The sequence below is a fragment of the Bos taurus genome, chromosome 27, assembly GCF_002263795.3.
Source record: "Bos taurus isolate L1 Dominette 01449 registration number 42190680 breed Hereford chromosome 27, ARS-UCD2.0, whole genome shotgun sequence".
Lineage (NCBI taxonomy): Eukaryota > Metazoa > Chordata > Mammalia > Artiodactyla > Bovidae > Bos > Bos taurus.
This window is the reverse complement of record NC_037354.1, coordinates 34,283,604-34,305,288: the sequence shown is the minus strand read 5'-3', so window position 1 is coordinate 34,305,288 and position 21,685 is coordinate 34,283,604. Positions and strand designations below refer to the sequence as shown.

Sequence of the window (21,685 nt, the reverse complement as noted above, 5' to 3'; positions counted from 1 at the left end):
ACCTATATTCAGAAAACTAGTAAAACACTGATGAAAGATACTAAAGAGAACACAAACAGAGGGAAAGACATATGTGTTCACATATTAGGAGAATTATTATGTTAAAATCTCATACAATCTATAGATTCAATGTAATCCTTTATCAAAATATCAACAGCATTTTTCACCAAATTTGAACAAAGAATACTATAATTTTAATGGATCCTCAAATAGGCTAGGCAATTCTGAGGAAAAGAACAAAGCTGGAAATATTTCATTCTTTGATATCAAACTATACTACAAAGCTATATTAATTAAAACAGTGCTGTACTGGTACAAAAAACAGACACATAGATCCATGGAACAGAATAGACAGCCCAGAAATAAATCCAAGTTTATTTGGTTGATAATCTATGATAAAAGAAGTATGAACACACAAGGGGTAAAAGATAGCCTCTTCAATAAATTGTGGTGGGAAAACTAGACAGCCACATTCTTGAAACTGGACAATTCTCCATAACATATTCAAAAAAACCTCAAAGGGGATTAAGGAATTAAATTTAAGTCCTAAAACCTTAAAATCCTAGAAGAAAAGATAGGCAGTATAATCTTTGATATCAGTCTTGGCAGTATTTTTTATCATCTGTCTTCCCAGGCAATGGAAATAAAAGTAAAAATTAAACAAATGGGACTACATGAAACCAAACTGTTCTGCACAGTGAAGGAAGATATCAACTAAATGAAAAAGCAACCTAATGAGTGGAAGAATATATTTGCAAATGATATATCTGATAATAGATTAATATCTAAAATATATAAAGAACTCATACAACTCAACACTAAAAAATCATATAAGGCATGCATGCTCAGTCATGTCTGACTCTTTGAGACCCCATGGACTGTAGCTCGCCAGGGTCCTCTGTCCATGGAATTTCCCAAGCAAGAATACTGGAGTGGGTTGCCATTTCCTACTCCAGGGGATCATCACACCCCGGGATCAAACCCATGTCTCCTGTGTCTGATTTTAAAATGAACGGAAGACCTGAAAAGACATTTTTCCAAAGACATATAGATAGCCAAGAAATACATGAAAAGATGCTCAGTATCACTAATTATCAAGGAAGTGCAAATCAAAAGCACAATGAGATATCACTTCACACTTGTGAGAATGACTAGTATCAAAAAGTCTACAAATAACACATTGATATATAGATTTACTTTTATCTCTAAACATTTCAAGAGGTTGTTTGTGGGACTTGACAAATGTTTGCCAAAGGTAATCATTTAATTCATGGCAAAATTGGCTATTTAACTGGAAGAAAATAAAATTTTACTTATTTTTTGTTATATAAATATTAGACTAAAATGCATTGAAAACTCATTTATAAAACACAATAATATTTATTATTTAACAAAAATTTGCAGACTAAACTTTAGGGCTGGAGGAGATCTTCATCAAATAGGAAATCCAGAAGTAAAAATAAGATTAGCAAACTTGGCCCTAAAAACATTAAAGATTTTATGGAGCAAAAAAAAAATTTAAATATCTTAGAAAAATTACAGACATGGAAAAAGTATTTTTGATATACATAAACAATGGATTAGTATCTAAACATTCAATACCCCTTACAAATTACAATGAACTAGTTAAATAACATGAAAAGGCAATCTCAGAAGGACAGATCCAAATGATTAACAAACATGAAAAGATGCTCAAATCTACTAGTCTTTGGAGAAAGGAAATTAAAAAACATTTCAATTTTATATCCATCAGACTGTCAAAATAATGAAAAGAAAAATAACCCACCAGTAACAGATGTAGGGAAAAGATTAATCTTACATATGCAAAAAGAAATATCACCATGCCAAATTCAAAATATGTACATGCAGATTTATTGAAAGACATGATGATCATAATTGCTAGTAAATTTTATATGGATACAATGATTAAGTATACACTTACAATTGATTGTTAGAAAACTAACATTTAAAATAATGTAGAAAATTCATTAGGATAAAATACTCTACCAAGTACTCTACCAAGCCTTTGATCAAAACTTATTATAATAATATAAACTTCCCAAGGCAAATCCCTTCTTTTTATGTAGTGATTAAGATTACTGACTCTGGAGTTACTAAGTGTAGGTCCAAAACCTAGACATCAAAATCCTGAGTTGGTTTAACCTCTTGAAATGTCAATCTCATCAGTAAATGTTGATAAGCATAGAAATAAATTTTAGTAATCTTCTTTTATTGTCTGATAACCAGAAAGAGAGTATGAGGGCTGAATGAGTGCATAAAAAATAACCAAAGTGTGAACAGTCAAAAATGAACAATTCCCTAAATTAAGCTACAACAATATCACAAATCTTTGATTTCTAAGAAAACTGAAACATTATTCTTACATGAATAGATATGCAATATCATGAGGCCTCAGGGTAAGATAGGAATTTTTCCATTCTAAAAATCTATGCAATAATTCTTCTGCCTCACCAGCTGTAGAGATCTTATTTTTATCAGACCACAGTTCCAAAGATGACAGCACGATAGAAATTTTTAATTGGGCAAACATCTAAAAAGAGAGAGATAAATGCATGAAAAATTAATTTTTATGTATTAAATTACATTTATAATTAAATTAATTCCATCTTTGATAAATTCACACTCAATTTATATGGACAACTTAATTCTTCAAAAGCACCACATCAAGTTAATGTGAATTACAATTTCAAACTTAGTATGAATTTTCCTGACTAGTATGAAAAGGAAAATACTTACCGAATTTACAAGGCCAATAATTTCGATGATTTTATTTGTTACTATCATGCTATCAGAGCCCAGGTAATCAAACTGAAAAACATAATTAATTTAAAATTTTAATATGATTTATTATATAATATGTTTGAGATTTACTCTCCATCTACTCTCTCAGGTTGAAGCTCCTTTGGGGTTAGAACACTTCAAAATAAGACAGCAACAAAAAATGAATATAAACTGAACCACTCACATACTGTAGTATATAAAATCATATAGCCACTCTGGGTGATAGTTTGGCAACTTGTTTCAAAGCGGGTAATAGACCTAGCAATTGCACTCATGGGCATTTATCCTAAAGAAATAAAAACTGATGCTCACAAAAACCCATGCATGTGTGGAAACAACTCATATGTCCTTCAATGGTCAAAGGGTTAAACAAACCAGTACATTCATAACATGCTACTCAGTAAAAATGCTACTTAGTTATAAAAAGAAAAAAAGAGACCTTACTGAACTGTTGATATATGGAACATCTTGGGTAAACCTAAAAAAAATTATGCTAAGTATAAACAAATCTCAAAGGATATATACTCCATGGTAACATTTATGCAGTGTTCCTGAAATCACAGAGGGAGAAGTTGATTAGTGATTACCAAAGGTCAAGAAGTAGGGAAGTGGGGAAAGATGGGAATGACTCCAGAGGGATAACATAAGAAAGCTTTCTGATGATAGTGCTCTTGAGTGTCTCCATTCCAAGCGGTGGTAGTTAGGAAAGGCTACATATGTGAAACTACCACACAAAACCACACATATACACACAAATTAGTATAACTACTGAAGTCTGAATTAAGCTCTGAAGAATGCACACTATCCCTTGGATATTCCACAGGACCCTCAAGATAAGCATATTCAAAACTACACTGACCATCCTCCCTCAAAAATATGCTCCCCCTCAGATTCCCACTTCTTCATTATCTATTCTTCTATTATCATTTATGACCTCCCACATTTATTATACTACATGTTCTATGACAGCAAAACTTTTTCTGTTTTGTTCACTACTCTATTCCCAATAAATAAAACAGTAACTGGAGATGTAGGTGACGCTTAATAAAGTTATCCAAAAAATGAATAAATCAAATCAATTTACAAGTTCTTCTAACTGAAGCTCAGTAACTTAAAATTGGCCTTTCCCATCTATTGATTTATAAAAGTTTATCTTGATTACTGCAACAGTCTCTTAAATGCTTTATCTTTCTTCAATCTTTTCACCAGCATTCCTGCCCCTACACTGTTTACAAACATGATTCTAAAATGAAAATATCAACATGTCATTTCTCTGATTAAAATCATTCATTGACTGTACCTTTAGGATAAAATCCAAGTATCATATCAGTTCTTCATTTCTTTCCCTTTCCCCTGTTCAGCCTTGTGTATTAATCATCCTAAACTTCTTTCAGTTATCTGAACAGAACAGTCTTATGTGCCCTTGCAAAGAAAGGTTTCACAATAGGTCTTCCTTGGCCCTACCCTCCTCCCACTGCCAAACTAACCAAATCAGAACACAACCTCCAATAATCTCCTTTATCAGGGTTTTTTATTTTTTTTCTCAGTTTTTCACTTTTACAGGTTAGTGAAAAGTGAAACTGTTAGTCGCTCAGTCATGTGCGAGTCTTTGTGACCCCAGGGACTGTAGCCCACCAGGCTTCTCTGTCCATGGGATTCTCCAGGAAAGAATACTGGAGCGGGTAGCCATTCTCCTCCAGAGTATCTTTCGAGCCCAGGGATCTAGCCCAGGTCTCCTGTATCTCTTGCACTGCAGGCAGATTCTTTACGATCTGAGCCACGAGGTTCTCACGCTCCAATTCCCCTGCCCTAATCATCCAAAGGCAAGGTACGAAATACCTTTAAACAACCTTGATTCTCCAGAACCCACTGCAACTTTCCAAACTAGCCGATCCTAAACCTGTTTACCTTGCCTTGCTATTTCTTCCTATAGGAACCATAATAAAGGTTCCTGCCATGTTTTCCTATGGCTCCTTCTGTCTCTTGACCTACTCTTGGTGATTCCCCACGTGGCATGATGTGGTACACCCTTTCCTCTTGGGAACTGCGAAACAAAGTGTCTTTCCAATAGCAATCATCTCCCCATCTGTTGGCATCAGCATGCCTAAATAATAATAAAACCTACATTTTCAAACACCTCCTTACATGCTCTTATAGTATCCCGGGTTACAGTTGTGTCTTTATGTCTTTATCCAGTAATGCACTGTTGTTGTTGTTTTTTTTAATTATGACAGTATGATAACACATTTACAGGAGATTTGGGAAATACAGAACAAGGTTACATATAGTTCCACTATGTATTACAATTTTTTAATTTTTTAAGTAGGTAAATTAAGATTCTTAGTTGGACTTTCAATATCAGATTCTCAAAAATTAATGGAATGAATATACAGAGAAGTAGAAGGATATAGTAAACCTGAAGAGCACTATGAGCCAATTCAATATAATTAAGATTTATACAATTTTCACACAACAGTAGGATAAAAATTCTATTCAAGTTCCCATAGATGATAAACTAGGAGACACTGGAATATATCCAGGGACATAAGTGAAGTGGAAGTCATTCAGTCGTGTCCCACTCTTTGCGATCCCATGGCCTATACAGTCCATGGAATTCTCCAGGCCAGAATACTAGAATGGGTAGCCTTTCCCTTCTCCAGGGTCCAGGGACATAAAACAAGGTATAAAAGTTTCATGGTATAAAGGTGCTGAAATCATACAGAGTCTGTTCTCTTATCACTGTGGAATTATATTAGAAATAAATATCAAAATATATTTGAAAATAACCCACATATTTTCAAGTGCAATGTGGCATTTACCAACAGAGTTCTTTGACTTAGCCACTGAAAACTTCAATAAAGTTAGAAGACTGAAAAAAACAGAGGGTGACTGCGAAGAAGAAAGGATTTCGGTGAGAAATTAATACCAAAATGAGAAATTAATACCCAAGATGCTTTTAAAAATCCCATGTATGTGGTAATTAAAAGCCCACTTTTCAATGATGGATATATCTAAAAAGCCCTAAAGAAGGAAAATCAGAAAATATCTGCAACAGAATAAAAATGAAGAGAATTTACCAGAACTTGTTGCATGCAGCTGAAGCTTCTCAGTGCAATTAAATACAATGTGGAGTCTTGAATAATGTGTGAAAACAAATAATGGACACTAGCATAAAATTTTGTGAAATGTGAACAAAATCTGCACTTCAGTTAGTAATACAGTATCACATGTTAATTTCCTGGATTTTTTTTAACAACATAATATATCTTTAAATTCTCAGAATTGGATTAAAAGTTTCAAGCCTGATTCGAATTTTTTTTAAAAAATCACTAAGATAATAAATTTTCTAGAATTTTAGCAGTAATACTAGATGCCAAAATACATGGAACTATATCAAAGTTTTGACTGAACATAAATTAGAAATCTAGCATTTTATTCATACTGAGTCAAACAAGTGGAATCAAAATGTCATAAATATTTTAGATAGGCAAAATTCATAAATTTTCCAAAATATATATTATACACACTAAGAAAGAAAGGAAAGAAAGGGAAGTCACTCAGTCGTGTCCAACTCTATGCGACCCCATGGACTGTAGCCCACCAGGCGCCTCCGTCCATGGGATTTTCCAGGCACGAGTACTGGAGTGGGTTGCCATTTCCTTCTCCAGGGGATCTTCCCCATCCAGGAATCGAACCCGGGTCTCCTGCATCGTAGGCAGACACTTTACCATCTGAGCTACCAGGGAAGTTTATACACACTATTTATACATACACACACACACACACACAAGGCTTGAGAAAGAACAACAACATCAAAAAAGAGACAGAGAAATCAAAACACACAAACTAAATGAAATGAGAAGACCGAATACGAAATAGAAAAAGTAAAACGTCATCATATAATCTAGTTGTTTTCAGACATGGCTGCTCATTAGAAACACATCTGGAGCTCTGGAAAACAAAAGCGGTACTTGGCAATTGCATTTGTTTTTTAATTCCAAGAAAATTCTGATATACATTTAATTTTTAAAAAGTGATTACAGGATTTTCTATTAAATGGTAGTTTTAGTGCTACTTAGAGCTTCCCTGGTGGCTCAGAGGTTAAAGCATCTTCCTGTAATGCGGAAGACCAGGGTTTGATCCCTGGGTAGGAAACATTCCCCTGGAGAAGGAAATGGCAACCCACTCCAGTATTCTTGCCTGGAGAATCACATGGACGGAGGAGCCTGGTGGCTATAGTCCACGGGGTCGCAAAGAGTCAGACACGACTGAGCGACTTCACTTTCACTTTAATGATACAGGATTCTATTATTTTCTGTTGACAAACCATGATACAATCTCATTAAAACAAATAATCATTATATAATCAAAAGAGTAAAATATGTTTATCAGTTTCACAATCAATAGGCAAACAAAACATAAAAGATAATTGTAATTTCGAGTCATAATTGAAACATGATGAACCTAAGAGTATAAAATAATTACATACTAATTGGGGGATTAAGTAGAGTGATATGCTAAGTGGAAGACCACACATGCACATGTTTTCATCCACCCAGTGACTCTATGTCATTTGGTTCAGTTGAATTCAGTTCAGTCGCTCAGTCATGTCTGACTATTTGCTACCCCATGAACCACAGCACGCCAGGCCTCCCTGTCCATCACCAACACCTGGAGTTCACCCAAACCCATATCCATTGAGTCGGTGATGCCACCCAACCATCTCATCCTCTGTCGTCCCCTTCTCCTCCTGCCCTCAACCTTTCCCAGCATCAGGGTCTTTTCAAACAAGTCAGGTCTTCGCATCAGGTGGCCAAAGTATTGGAGTTTCAGCCTCAACATCAGTCCTACCAATGAACACCCAGGACTGATCTTTAGGATGGACTGGTAGGATCTCCTTGCAGTCCAAGGGACTCTCAAGAGTCTTCTCTGACAACACAGTTCAAAAGCATCAGTTCTTCGGTGCTCAGCATTCTTTATAGTCCAACTCTCACATCCATACACAACTACTGAAAAAAACGACAGCCTTGACTAGATGGACTTTTGTTGACAAAGTAATGTCTCTGCTTTTTAATATGCTGTCTAGGTTGGTCATAACTTTCCTTCCAAGAAGTAAGTGTCTTTTAATTTCATGGCTGCAATCACCATCTGCAGTGATTTTGGAGCCCAGAAAAATAAAGTCAGCCACTGTTTCCACTGTTTCCCATCAATTTGCTATGAAGTGATAGGACTGGAGGCCATGATCTTAGTTTTCTGAATCTTCAGCTTTAAACCAACTTTTTCACTCCCCTCTTTCATTTTCATCAAGAGGCTCTTTAGTTCTTCTTCACTTTCTGCCATAAAGGTGGTGTCATCTGCATATCTGAGGTTATTGATATTTCTCCCGGCAATCTTGATTCCAGCTAGTGCTTCCTCCAGCCCAGTGTTTCTCATGATGTACTCTGCATATAAGTTAAATAAGCAGGGTGACAGTCTTGACGTAAGTATTCCTTTTCCTATTTGGAACCAGTCTGTTGTTCCATGTCCAGTTCTAACTTGCTTCCTGACTTGGATACAGGTTTCTCAAGAGGCAGGTCAGGTAGTCTGGTATTCCCATCTCTTTCAGAATTTTCCACGGTTTACTGTGATCCATACAGTCAAAGGCTTTGGCATAGTCAATAAAGCAGAAATGTTTTTCTGGAACTCTCTTATTGTTTCCATTATCCAGCAGATGTTGGCAATTTTATCTCTGGTTGCCAGTATTCTGAACGCCGAAGAATTAATGCTTTTGAACTGTGGTGTTGGAGAAGACTCTTGAGACTCCCTTGGACTGCAAGAAGATTGAACCAGTCCATTCTGAAGGAGATCAGCCCTGGGATTTCTTTGGAAGGAATGATGCTAAAACTGAAACTCCAGTACTTTGGCCACCTCATGCAAAGAGTTGACTCATTGGAAAAGACTCTGATGCTGGGAGGGATTGGGGGCAGAAGGAGAAGGGGACGACAGAGGATGAATGGCTGGATGGCATCACTGACTCAATGGACGTGAGTCTGAGTGAACTCTGGGAGTTGGTGATGGACAGGGAGGCCTGGCATGCCGACATTCATGGGGTCGCAAAGAGTCAGACACGACTGAGAGCCTTCACTTTCACTTTCACTTTCCTCTGCCTTTTCTAAAACCAGTTTGAACATCTGGAAGTTCATGGTTCATGTAATGCTGAAGCCTGGCTTGGAGAATTTTGAGTATTACTTTACTATCGTGTGAGATGAGTGCAATTGTGTGGTAGTTTGAGCATTCTTTGGCATTGCCTTTCTTTGGGATTGGAATGAAAACTGACCTTTTCCAGTCCTGTGGCCACTGCTGAGTTTTCCAAATTTGCTGGCCTATTGAGTGCAGCACTTTCACAGCATCATGTTTCAGGATTTGAAATAGCTCAACTGGAATTGCATCACCTCCACTAGCTTTTTTGTAGTGATGCTTTCTAAGGCCCACTTGACTTCACATTCCAGGATGTCTGGCTCTAGGTCAGTGATCACACCATCGTGATTCTCTGGGTCATTAAGATCTTTTTTGTACAGTTCTTCTGTGTATTCTTGACACTTCTTCTTAATATCTTCTGCTTCTGTTAGGTACATACCATTTCTGTCCTTTATCAAGCCCATCTTTGCATGAATTGTTCCCTTGCTATCTCTAATTCTCTTGAAGAGATCTCTAGTCTTTCCCATTCTATTGTTTTCCTCTATTTCTTTGCATTGATCGCTGAGGAAGGCTTTCTTATCTCTCCTTGCTGTTCTTTGGAACTCTGCATTCAAATGGGTATATCTTTCCTTTTCTCCTTTGCTTTTCACTTCCCTTTTTCACAGCTATTTGTAAGGCCTCCTCAGACAGCCATTTTGCTTTTTGCATTTATTTTTCTTGGGGATGGTCTTGATTCCTGTCTCCTGTACAATGTCACGAACCTCTGCCCATAGTTCATCAGGCACTCTGTCAGATCTAGTCCCTTAAATCTATTTCTCACTTCCACTGTACAATCATAAGAGATTTGATTTAGGTCATACCTGAATGGTCTAGTGGTTTACCCTAATTTCTTCAATTTAAGTCTGAATTTGACAATAAGAAGTTCATGATCTGAGCCACAGTCAGCTCCTGGTCTTGTTTTTGCTGACTGTATAGAGCTTCTCCATCTTTGGCTGCAAAGAATATAATCAATCTGATTTCAGTGTTGACCATCTGTTGATGTCCATGTGTAGAGTCTTCTCTTGTGTTGTTGGAAGAGGGTGTTTGCTATGACCCACACATGCTCTTGGCAGAACTCTATTAGCCTTTGCTCTGCTTCATTCTGTACTCCAAGGTCAAATTTGCCTGCTGCTCCATGTAACTCTTGACTTCCTACTTTTGAATTCCAGTCCCCTATAATGAAAAGGACATCTTTTCTGGGTGTTAGTTCTAGAAGGTCTTGTAGGTCTTTATAAAACCGTTCAACTTCAGCTAATTCAGCATTATTGGTTGGGACATAGACTTGGATTCCTGTAATATTGAATGGTTTGCCTTGCAAACGAACAGAGATCATCCTGTCGTTTTTGAGACTGCATCCAAGTACTGCATTTCAGACTCTTTTGTTGACCATGATGGCTACTCCATTTCTTCGAAGGGATTCCTGCCCACAGTAGTAGATATAATGGTCATCTGAGTTAAATTCACCCATTCCAGTCCGTCTTAGTTCACTGATTCCTAGCATGTCAATGTTCACTCTTGCCATCTCCTGTTTGACCACTTCCAATTTGCCTTGATTCATGGACCTAACGTTCCAGGTTCCTATGCAATATTGCTCTTTACGGCATCATTTGGTTCACTTTTACATTTAACGTAAATTATCAGTATGTATGATCCTATACTGTTTTCTTAATTATTTGAGGTTTATTTTCTGTAGGTCTCTCCTTCTCTTGTGTTTCCTGCCTAGAGAAGTTCCTTTAACATTTGTTGTAACGTTGGTTTCATGGTGAGGAATTCTATTAAACTTTGCTTGTCTGGAAAGCTTTTGATTTCTCCATCAAATCTGAACAAGAGTCTTGCTGGGTAGAGTATTCTTGGTTGTAGGTTTTTTCCTTTTATCACTTCAAATATATTGTGCCACCCCTTGCTTGTAGAAAAAGCCAGATTTCTGTTGAGAAATCAGCTGATAACTTTATGGGAGTTCCCTTGTATGTTATTTGTCCTTTTTCCCTTGTTTCATATTTTATCTTTGTCTTTAATTTTTGTCATTTTGATTACTATGAGTCTCAGTGTGTTCTTCCTTGGGTTTATCTTTTCTGGGACTCTTTGTGCTTCTTGGACTTGGTTGACTATATCCTTTCCCATGTTACGGAAATTTTCAGCTATTATTCTTCAAATATTTAATCAGGTCCTTTCTCTCTTCTCCTTCCAGAACCCCTGTAATGTGACTGCTCATGGGTTTCATGTTGTCCCAAGCATCTCATAGGCTGTCTTCACTTTTTTCATTATTTTTTCTGTATTCTTTTCTGCAGCAGTGATTTCCACCATTCTGTTCTCCAGGTCACTTATCCATTCCTCTGCCTCAGTTATTCTGCTATTGATTCTTCATCTCTAGTATACTGTTATCTCTGTTCATTTGTTCTTTAGTTCTTCTAGGCCTTTGGTAAACATTTTTTGCATCATCATTCTTTTTCCAAGACCCTGGATCATCTTCACTATCACCATTCTGAATCCTTTTTCTGGAAGGTTGCCTATCTCCACTTCATTTACTTGTTTTTCTGGAGTTTTTTCTTGTCCCTTCATCTGAAACATAACGTTCTGCTTTTTCATTCTGAGTAACTTCTGTAATGTGGCTTTTGTTCTAGCCATTGTAGGAGTGTGGTTCTTCTTGCTTTTTCTGTCTTCCTTCTGGTAGATGAGGCCAAGAGCCTTGTGTAAGCTTCCTGATGGGAGGGACTGGCAGTGAGAGAAACTGGGTCTTGTTCTGGTGGGCAGGGCCATGCTCATTAAATCTTTAATCCAATTATTTGCTGATGGGTGGAATTGTGCTCCCTCTCTGTTAGTTGCCTGGCTTGTGGCAACCCAGCCCTGGGGTCTATGAACTCTGTGTGGGGTTAATGGCAACCTCCAAAAGGACTTACGCCAAGAGGAGTTTTCCAGGACTGCTGCCAGTGCCATCATCCCTGCGGAAGCCACTGTTGACCCACACCTCCACAGGAAGACCCTCCAACACTAGCAGGTAGGTCTGATTCAGTCTCCTGTGGGGTCACTGCTCCTTTCCCTTGGGTCTTGGTAAATGGAAGATTTTGTTTGTGCCTTCCAAGAGTTGAGTCTCTGTTTCCCTCAGTCCTGTAGAAATCCTATAATCAAGTCCTGCCGCCTTCAAAGTCAGGTTCTGTGGGGATTCCCAGTCCCTTTGCCAGATCTCCTAGCTGGGAAACCTGACGTGAGGCTCAGAATCATCACAACAGTGAAGAAGGAGAACTTCTTTGGTATTACTGTTCTCCAGATTGTGGGTGGCCTAGCTGGCAGATAATAGGATTTTATTTTATCATGTTTGTACCTCTCCTAGTGCCTCATTGTGGCTTCTTGTCTTTGGACATGGGGTGTCTTTTTTTTGGACATGGGGTTCCAGCATCATCCTGTCAATGGCTGTTCAACACCTCGTTATGATTTAGGTGCTCTTGCAGGAAGAGATGGGTGCATGTTCTTTTATTCCACCATCTTGAACTGGAAAATTTGCACTGTGCTTTTATTGTACCATAGACTGCCTCAATCTGGCACTGAATTCACTAGGCTACAATTATGGATTTAAAATTTGTGAAGAGACTGAAGATATCACTATTCTTCTCTACATGCCCAATATCTGGTAACACAGATGTCATATTTAGCTCAATATTTGTCTTATTAAAGAATATATAAATATTTGTAAAAACATAGAAAAGTGATGCTTAATCAGCATTTTATAACCGGCAAATCTGGCAATTTGGACAAGAAGCTTTTAAAACAACATAATCCTGAAACAAGAATTGATGCTTTTGAATTGTGGTGTCGGAGAAGACTCTTGAGAGTCCCTTGGACTGTGAGGAGATCCAACCAGTCCATCCTAAAGGAGATCAGTCCTGGGTGTTCAGGGAAAGGACTGATGCTGAAGCTGAAACTCCAATACTTTGGCCACCTGATGCAAAGAGCTGACTCACTGTTAAAGACCCTGATGCTAGGAAAGATTGAGGGCAGGAGGAGAAGGGGACAACAGAGGCTGAGATGGCTGGATGGCATCACCAACTCGATGGACATGGGTTTGAGTGGACTCCAGGATTTGGTAATGGACAGGGGGGCCTGGTGTGCTGCGGTTCATGGGGTCGCAAAGAGTTGGACACGACTGAGTGACTGAACTTAACTGAATCCTGAAACAAAATAATTTTCATAAACCAAAATATTCCCTGGAAATTTAGTCATCTTTACCAGAAATATCTCAACTTTCTCCTAATGTTCCTTTTGCTCTTTTCCCTAATACTCATTTAATAAGTATTTTAATATCCTTCCCTAAATCTCTCCTGTCTCAAACTCTCAACTCACTTCCTGACAAGCCCTACAATCCTACAAATAGAATTGGAAATCAATAAAACTCACATTCTCTGTGATTTTCCACAGATATGATGATCAAATATTTCAGAAAAAAATCTAGAGAATATGTTTTATCCCTGTTTTCTGAAATCTTTGAAGTATGGGAGAAACAAAGCAAGATTTTACTGAAAACAAACTGAGTTATCACCTCAAGAGTCTGAAGTTCAGACATCCTCAAATTGTTTTTGGGAATAAGTAATCCAGAGGAGCATTTAGACTACACTTAATCAGCTGCATGAATAAAACCATTAAAAAATCTTGATACTTTAATGTAAGCTGCTGCTGCTCCTAAGTCGCTTCAGTCGCGTCCGACTCTGTGTGACCCCATAGACAGCAGCCCACCAGGCTTACCATAAATGGTTATACCATCATTATTTCTGTGCCAATAAATATCTTATTAGCCAAACATTTTCTAGACTACATGCTGCTCTTCAAGTACCCTAAAACAAGAATTAAAGCTTAAAGAATTTCACTTAAAAATATCACCATTAAAAATTTTGTGGATTGAGAGAGACTCTAAAGTTGTGAACTATCAGAAAAATAATAATAAAACCATTTTGTTATGCAGGTTTGTTACATAAAGATTTCAAATAAAATATTTCTGATAGAACTAGTGCGATTTTGAATATTTGGTTCTTCACTGTTCTCTGGGAGTGACATGGAAGTAAGAAGACTGGAATATTTAAGTTCCTTTCTAGCTAGGGATAATCATACATTCATATCAAATATTCAAGTGCAAAGAAAAAGTAAAACACATACCAAAGCTTTGTCTACCACGATATGCATTTCTAGATAAAGAGGAATTAAATCAGTTGAAACAGTTGATTCTGGCTAGAAAAAAGAACAACAATATTTAAAGACTTGAAAACTTTCACAACTTGTTTATTCTAAACTTTTAGAATATTTACACCTTTATTTAATCATAGTTGAAATATATCCATACATATACGCTTAAATTATAAGACGATGTTTTGATATACTTATGCAATGTGAAATAACTGCCACAATCATGCTAATTAACATATCAACTCTCATATAGTTACCATTTTCTTTTTTCTTGTATGTGTGTGTGTGTGTGGTAAGAGCACATAAGATCAACCCTCTCAGAAAATTTAAATTTTACAATACAATATTGCTTACTACAGTTATGTTACTGTTTATTAAATTTCCAGAACTTACTCATTTGCATACATCAAACTTTATACCATTTAACCAACATTTCCCTGTTTCTGTTGGTCTGCAGCCTCTGACAAATACCACTGCACTGTGTCTATGAGTTTGACTATTGTAGATTCCACATAAAAGTGAGATGTAGTATTTGTCTTTCTGTGTCTGGCTTATTTTACTAACGTAATGTCCTCAGTTCAGTTCAGTCGTTCAGTCTTGTCTGACCCTTTGCTACCCCATGCGTTGCAGCATGCCAGGCTTCCCTGTCCCATGACCAACTCCCGGAGCTTGCTCAAATTCATGTCCATTGCATCAGTGATGCCATCCAACTATCTCACCTTCTGTTGTCCCCTTCTCCTGCCTTCAATCTTTTCCAGCATCAGGGTCTTTTCCAATGAGTCCGCTCTTTGCATCAGGTGGCCAAAGTATTGGAGTTTCAGCTTCAAAACCAGTCCTACCAATGAATGTTCAGGATTGACTGCCTTTTAGGATTGACTGGTTTGATCTCCTTGCTGTCCAAGGGCTCTCAAGAGTCTTCTCCAACACCACGGTTCAAAGCATCTATTCTTCAGCACTCAGCTTTCTTTATGATCCAACTCTCACAACCAAACAAGACTACTGGAAAAACCATAGCTTTGACTAGATGGATTTTGTCGGCAAAGTAATGTCTCTACTTTTTAATATGCTGCCTAGGTTGGTCATAACTTTTCTTCCAAGGAGCGTCTTTTAATTTCACAGATGCAGTGATTTTGGAGCCCAAGAAAATAAAGTCTTTCACTGTTTCCATTGTTTCCCCATCCATTTGCCATGAAGTGATGGGACTGGATGCAATGATCTTCGTTTTCTCAGTGTTGAGTTTTAACGTCTTCAAGATTCATCCATATTGCCAAAAATGGCAGCACTTTCTTCTTAAGGCTGAATAACATTCCACTATATTGATAAATGTACATAACAATTTATTTAATCATTACTTATCCAGATACTCAGATTGGTTCATATTTTTGCTACTGCAAATAATGCTTCAGTGAACACGGGCGTGCATATATGTTTTCAAGTTAGTGCATTTATCTTCTACTAAGAAGAATTATGATTTCAGGTCTTATATTCAAGTCTTTAATCCATTTTGAGTTTATTTTGTGTATTGTATAAAAGTTATCCATTCATTCTTTTGTATGTCACTGTCCAGTTTTCCTAATACCATTTATTAAAAAGCCTGTCCTTTCTCCATCATATATTTTTGGTTCTTCTGTCATAAATTTATTAACCATATATATTTGGGTTTATGTCTGTCTGTTGGGTTTATTTATAGTCTGTTCCACTGATCTGGATATATCTTTTCATGTCATTATAATATTATTTTAATAAATATAGCTTTGTAATATACTCTGAAATCAGAGAGTTTGAAGACTCCAGCTTTGTTTCCTTTCTCAAGATTGCTTTGTTATTTGGTGATTGTAGTTCCATACAAACTTAAGGATTATTTTCCTGTTTCTTTGAAAAATACCATGGGAATTTTATAGGGATTGCACTGAATATGTAGATTGCTTTGGGTAGTATGGAAATTTTAAAAACCTTGATTCTCCCAATCCATGAGCATGGAATATCTTTCCATTTGTTTGTGTCTTCTTCAATTTCTTTCATCTATATCTTGTAATTTTCAATATAGAGTTCTTTCACTTCCTTGGTTAAATTTATTCCTAGGTATTATATTCTTTTTGATGCATTGTAAATGGGTGTTTATTTCTACTTTTGACAGTTTATTAGTGGTGTATAGAAACACAAGATTTCTGTACATTTGTTTTGTATCCTGCAAGTTTACTGAATTTGTTTATTAGTTTCAACAGTCTTTCTGTTATGGAGGCCTCTTAGATAATCATCAAGGCTGCAGCCTGAGAGGCAGACTTCTAATTACATGCACATCTATTGGCTAAGTGTAATGTTTCCCAGACACTTCAGAGGGTGAGTGCTATCTTTGAGTGCTCCATCTGCCCTAGTTTTTAAAAGTATTACCCCAGTTTTTGAAGCTGCCCTCCAGGGAATGCTCCTTGATTGCCTGGCTCTGGTGGCTAGGGGGCTTGCATTTCTGAGACACAAAGGACTGCAACTATTGAAGAGATGGCTCTTGGCAAGCTGCAAATCCCAGAGCACTGTGTAGATAACATACTGAGGAAGGCTTCAGGTTTAGCACACATCCAGTGCAAACGACAGAGCTTCTCTCAAGGAATGCAGTCTGTGGACACCATCTTGGCACACTCCCTTTGCCTTGCTCCAGCTCTCCAATATCTCCCAGAAAAGAGCTTATACACTTATTTGAAGCCCCAGGTTTTATGACTGCTGCTAAGGAAACACTGCTAGATATCCTGGAGAACAGTGCGTACACTTGCAATCCCACAGGACTATATACATGTGCATACTTTTGAAAGCAGCTGCCTGAGGATCTAGTTTCCAAACAACCAGAATCTAAGTACTAAGAATCTCCCCTTCAAGACACTAATATGCTACTTGGATAAGCACAAAGTTTTGAGAGATGACAAAGAGCTGGAGCAGGGTTGAACAACAAGTTTCACTCTTACACAAGGACACGCCAAGATTAGGAGAGGTGGTTTTTCATCTACTGTATAAAAACCAACACAGAAAGTCAAGCAAGATGAAAAAACAAAGGACTGTGTTCCAATTGGAAGAACAAGATAGAAAACTCATAAAAAAAAAACTCAGTGAAATGGAGACATGTAATTTACCTGATAAAGAGTTTAAAGTACTTGTCTTAAAGATGCTCACTGAACTGGAGAGATGAGTCAATGAATATAGTGAGAACTTTAACACAGAGAGAGAAAATATAAGAAACTATCAAAGAATAGTCACAGAACTGTAGAATACAATAACAAGTGAAAAATACAGTAGAAAGGGTCAACAGTGGAGTAGGTGAAGCGGAAGAAAAAAATTTAGTCAACCCAAAGAAAATGCAGTGGAACTCAAAAGAGAAACCAAAAGAAGAGAGAATTTAAAATAGGAAAGATAGCATAAGGGGCTACAAAATAATAAACTAACAAACATTTGCATTTACAGAAGTCCTAGAAGGAGAAGAAAAAGGGGTAGAAATTTTGTCTGTAGAGACAATGATTGAAAACTTCCCTAATATGGGTAAGAAAACAGACATTTGGACTAGGGAAGCCCACTATCTTTTTGAAAAATGCAAAGATCCCCACTCCAAAGCCCATTATAATTTTAATGTCAAAAGTAAGAGCCGCAAGAGAAAATGTTTTACATACAAGGGAATCGCTATAAGACTATTAGCAATTTTTCAGCAAAAAACTCTGCAGGCCAGAAAAGAATAGCACAATATATTCAGGATGCTAAAAAAAAATTCTAACTATCTCTTCTTAAACTCTGAATGACAAAGCTTCGAAGTTTTACAGACAAATAAAAATAAAAGAGTTCATCAATATTAAACCAGTGTGACAAGAAATTTTAAAGGGACTTATTTTAGTTGAAAAGAAAGTGTACTAATTAGTGATAAGAAAATAACTTTGGAACGATGAAGATAAAAAGGTAACATATCAAAACATTTGAGATACAATTAAAACAGAAGAAAAATTGTAATATAAATGCCTAACTTAACTTTATACCTGAAGAAACTAGAAAAACAGGAGCAAACGAAAACCAAATCTACCAAAAGGATGAAATATGAAATAGAAATTAGAGAACAGAGCTTTTATCAAGATGGAAGAGTAAATAGATCCTGAGCTCACCTCCTCCCACAACCACATCAAAATCACAACTATCTTCAGAATAACCATGCATGAAAAAGATTAGAACTTACCAGAAAGGATCTTCTACAACTAAAAATATCAAGAAGGAACCAAAGAGACAGGTAGGAGGAGCAAACTCGCAAAATAATGAAACTTACAGCAACCTACAAACTGGAAAATAATTATACTACACAGATTATCCCATGGGAATAAGAGTTCTTGAGCCCCATGTCAAGCTCCCTTGTCTGGGAAGCAGCACTAGAAATCCAGCACTGGGAAGATGAGCCCCTTCTAAGCATTTTGCTTTGAAGGCCAGTGGAGCTTAATTTCAGGATCTTCACAGGACTAGGGGATAAAGAGATGTCAGTCCCAACATCACACACAAAATCTTATGTGCACCAGGACCCAGGGCAAAAGAATATGACAGGTGCCTAAGCTAGACCCACCTACTGATCCTGGAGAGTCTCAATAATCAGGGGACGGCTGCAGCTCGCACTGGTGATATAACCACTGATAGTAGGCATATTTGGAAACATTCAACCATGTGAACACTGCTACTAGTGGCTGCAATCTTGACACATTAGCATCAAGACCTACTTAAGACCTGGAATGCATATGACATCTCCTACAGAAGGCCAGTTCTCCAAAGTTGAGAAATGTAACTAACCTACCACATACATAAAAACACAAAGAGCAATTTAGGTTTAAAAAAAAAAAAAAAGAAGCAAAAAAAATACATTCCAGTAGAAGGAACAAGATAAAATTTCAAAAGAACTAAGTGAAGTAGAAATAGACAACCCACCCAAAAAAGAGGGCAGAAGAATGACTATAATGTGACCAAAGAACTGAGGAGGACAATAGATGCACAGAGCAAGAAGTTAGAAGTTCTTAACAAAGAGGTAAAAAAAAGAAAGAAAGAAAGAATGACCAGAGGTGAAGAATAACTGAATGTCCAAGGAGCAGTGGCTGCACGGGCTCAGGAGGGCCGAGAGGAGCCACTCCACGCTCAAGGTCAGGAGGGACGGCTGTGAGGAGATACCCCTCGTCCAAGGTAAGGAGCAGCGGCTGTGCTTTGCTGGAGCACTGTGAAGAGATATCCCACGTCCAAGGTAAGAGAAAACCAAGTGAGACAATAAGTGTTGCAAGAGGGCATCAGAGGGCAGACACACTGAAACCATATCACACAGACCATTGCCTGGTCTAACTCAATGAAACTAAGCCATGCCCTGTGGGGCCATCCAAGACAGGAGGGTCATGGTGGAGAGGTCTGACAGAATGTGCTCCACTGGAGAAGGGAATGGCAAACCACTTCAGTATTCTTGCCTTGAGAAGCCCATGAACAGTATGAAAAGGCAAAATGATAGGATACTGAAAGAGGAACTCCCCAGGTTGGTAGGTGCCAAATATACTACTGGAGATGAGTGGAGAAATAACTCCAGAAAGAATGAAGGGATGGAGCCAAAGCAAAAACAATACCCAGGTATGGATGTGACTGGTGATAGAGGCAAGGTCCGATGCTGTAAAGAGCAATATTGCACAGGAACCTGGAATGTTAGGTCCATGAATCAAGGCAAATTGGAAGTGGTCAAACAGGAGATGGCAAGAGGGAACATCGACATTCTAGGAATCAGCGAACTAAAGTGGACTGGAATGGGTGAATTTAACTCAGATGACCATTATATCTACTACTGAGGGCAGGAATCCCTTAAGAGAAATGGAGTAGCCATCATGGTCAACAAAAGAGTCCAAAATGCAGTACTTGGATGCAATCTCAAAAACGACAGGATGATCTCTGTTCGTTTGCAAGGCAAACCATTCAATATCACAGGAATCCAAGTCTATGCCCCAACCAATAATGCTGAAGAAGCTGAAGTTGAACAATTCTATGAAGACCTACAAGACCTTCTAGAACTAACACCCAAAAAAGATGTCCTTTTCATTATAGGGGGCTGGAATGCAAAAGTAGGAAGTCAAGAGTTACATGGAGCAGCAGGCAAATTTGGCCTTGGAGTACAGAATGAAGCAGAGCAAAGGCTAATAGAGTTTTGCCAAGAGAACGCACTGGTCATAGCAAACACCCTCTTCCAACAACACAAGAGAAGACTCTACACATGGACATCCCAGATGGTAAACACTGAAATCAGACTGATTATATTCTTTGCAGCCAAAGATGGAGAAGCTCTATACAGTCAGCAAAAACAAGACCAGGAGCTGACTGTGGCTCAGACCATGAACTCCTTATTGCTAAATTCAGACTTAAATTGAAGAAATTAGGGTAAACCACTAGACCATTCAGGTATGACCTAAATCAAATCCCTTATGATTATACAGTGGAAGAGAGAAACAGATTTAAGGGACTAGATCTGATAGATAGAGTGCCTGATGAACTATGGACTGAGGTTCATTACATTGAACAGGGACAGGGATTAAGACCATCCCCATGGAAAAGAAAAGCAAAAAAGCAAAATGGCTGTCTGAGGAGGCCTTACAAATAGCTGTGAAAAGGAGAGAAGCAAAAAGCAAAGGAGAAAAGGAAAGATATAAGCATCTGAATGCAGAGTTCCAAAGAACAGCAAGGAGAGATAAGAAAGCCTTCCTCAGTGATCAATGCAAAGAAACAGAGGAAAACAACAGAATAGGAAAGACTAGAGATCTCTTCAAGAGAATTAGAGATACCAAGGGAACATTTCATGCAAAGATGGGCTCGATAAAGGACAGAAATGGTATGGACCTAACAAAAGCAGAAGATATTAAGAAGAGGTGGCAAGAATACACAGAAGAACTATACAAAAAAGATCTTCATGACCCAGAGAAACAGGATGGTGTGATCACTCACCTAGAGCCAGACATCCTGGAATGTGAAGTCAAGTGGGCCTTAGGAAGCATCACTACGAACAAACCTAGTGGAGGTGATGGAATTCCAGTTGAGCTATTTCCAAATCCTGAAAGAGAATGTTGTGAAAGTGCTGCACTTAATATGCCAGCAAATTTGGAAAACTCAGCAGTGGCCACAGGACTTGGAAAAGGTCAGTTTTCATTCCAATCCCAAAGAAAGGCAATGCCAAAGAATGCTCAAACTGCTGCACAATTGCACTCATCTCACACGCTAGTAAAGTAATGCTCAAAATTCTCCAAGCCAGGCTTCAGCAATACTGAACCGTGAACTTCCTGATGTTCAAGCTGGTTTTAGAAAAGGCAGAGGAACCAGAGATCAAATTGCCAACATCCGCTGGATCATAGAAAAAGCAAGAGAGTTCCAGAAAAACATCTACTTCTGCTTTATTGACTATGCCAAAGCCTTTGACTGTGTGGATCACAATAAACTGTGGACAATTCTGAAAGAGATGGGAATACCAGACCACGTGACC

The 21,685-nt window shown here is 37.8% G+C and overlaps 1 protein-coding gene and 1 non-coding gene across 7 annotated transcripts in view; both read right to left on the bottom strand.

The window, feature by feature from the left end:
- The window catches only part of ADAM32 (ADAM metallopeptidase domain 32), a 174,065-nt gene that overhangs the window by 114,903 nt on the left and 37,477 nt on the right, over positions 1–21,685 (bottom strand). For 5 of the 6 annotated variants that reach the window (XR_003032923.2, XM_059882235.1, NM_001046250.1 and 2 more), the window contains 3 exon segments: positions 14,161–14,232; positions 2,758–2,829; positions 2,385–2,551 (listed from right to left, as the gene is read on the bottom strand). Coding sequence is in view for 5 of the 6 variants with exons in the window: in XM_059882235.1 (XP_059738218.1) it covers positions 2,385–2,551; positions 2,758–2,829; positions 14,161–14,232 (311 nt within the window). In the remaining variant the exon portion in view is untranslated. 6 annotated transcript variants of the gene reach the window in all.
- TRNAR-ACG (transfer RNA arginine (anticodon ACG)) lies at positions 6,477–6,548 on the bottom strand. The gene has a single exon. It is a non-coding gene; the product is annotated as a tRNA-Arg (tRNA).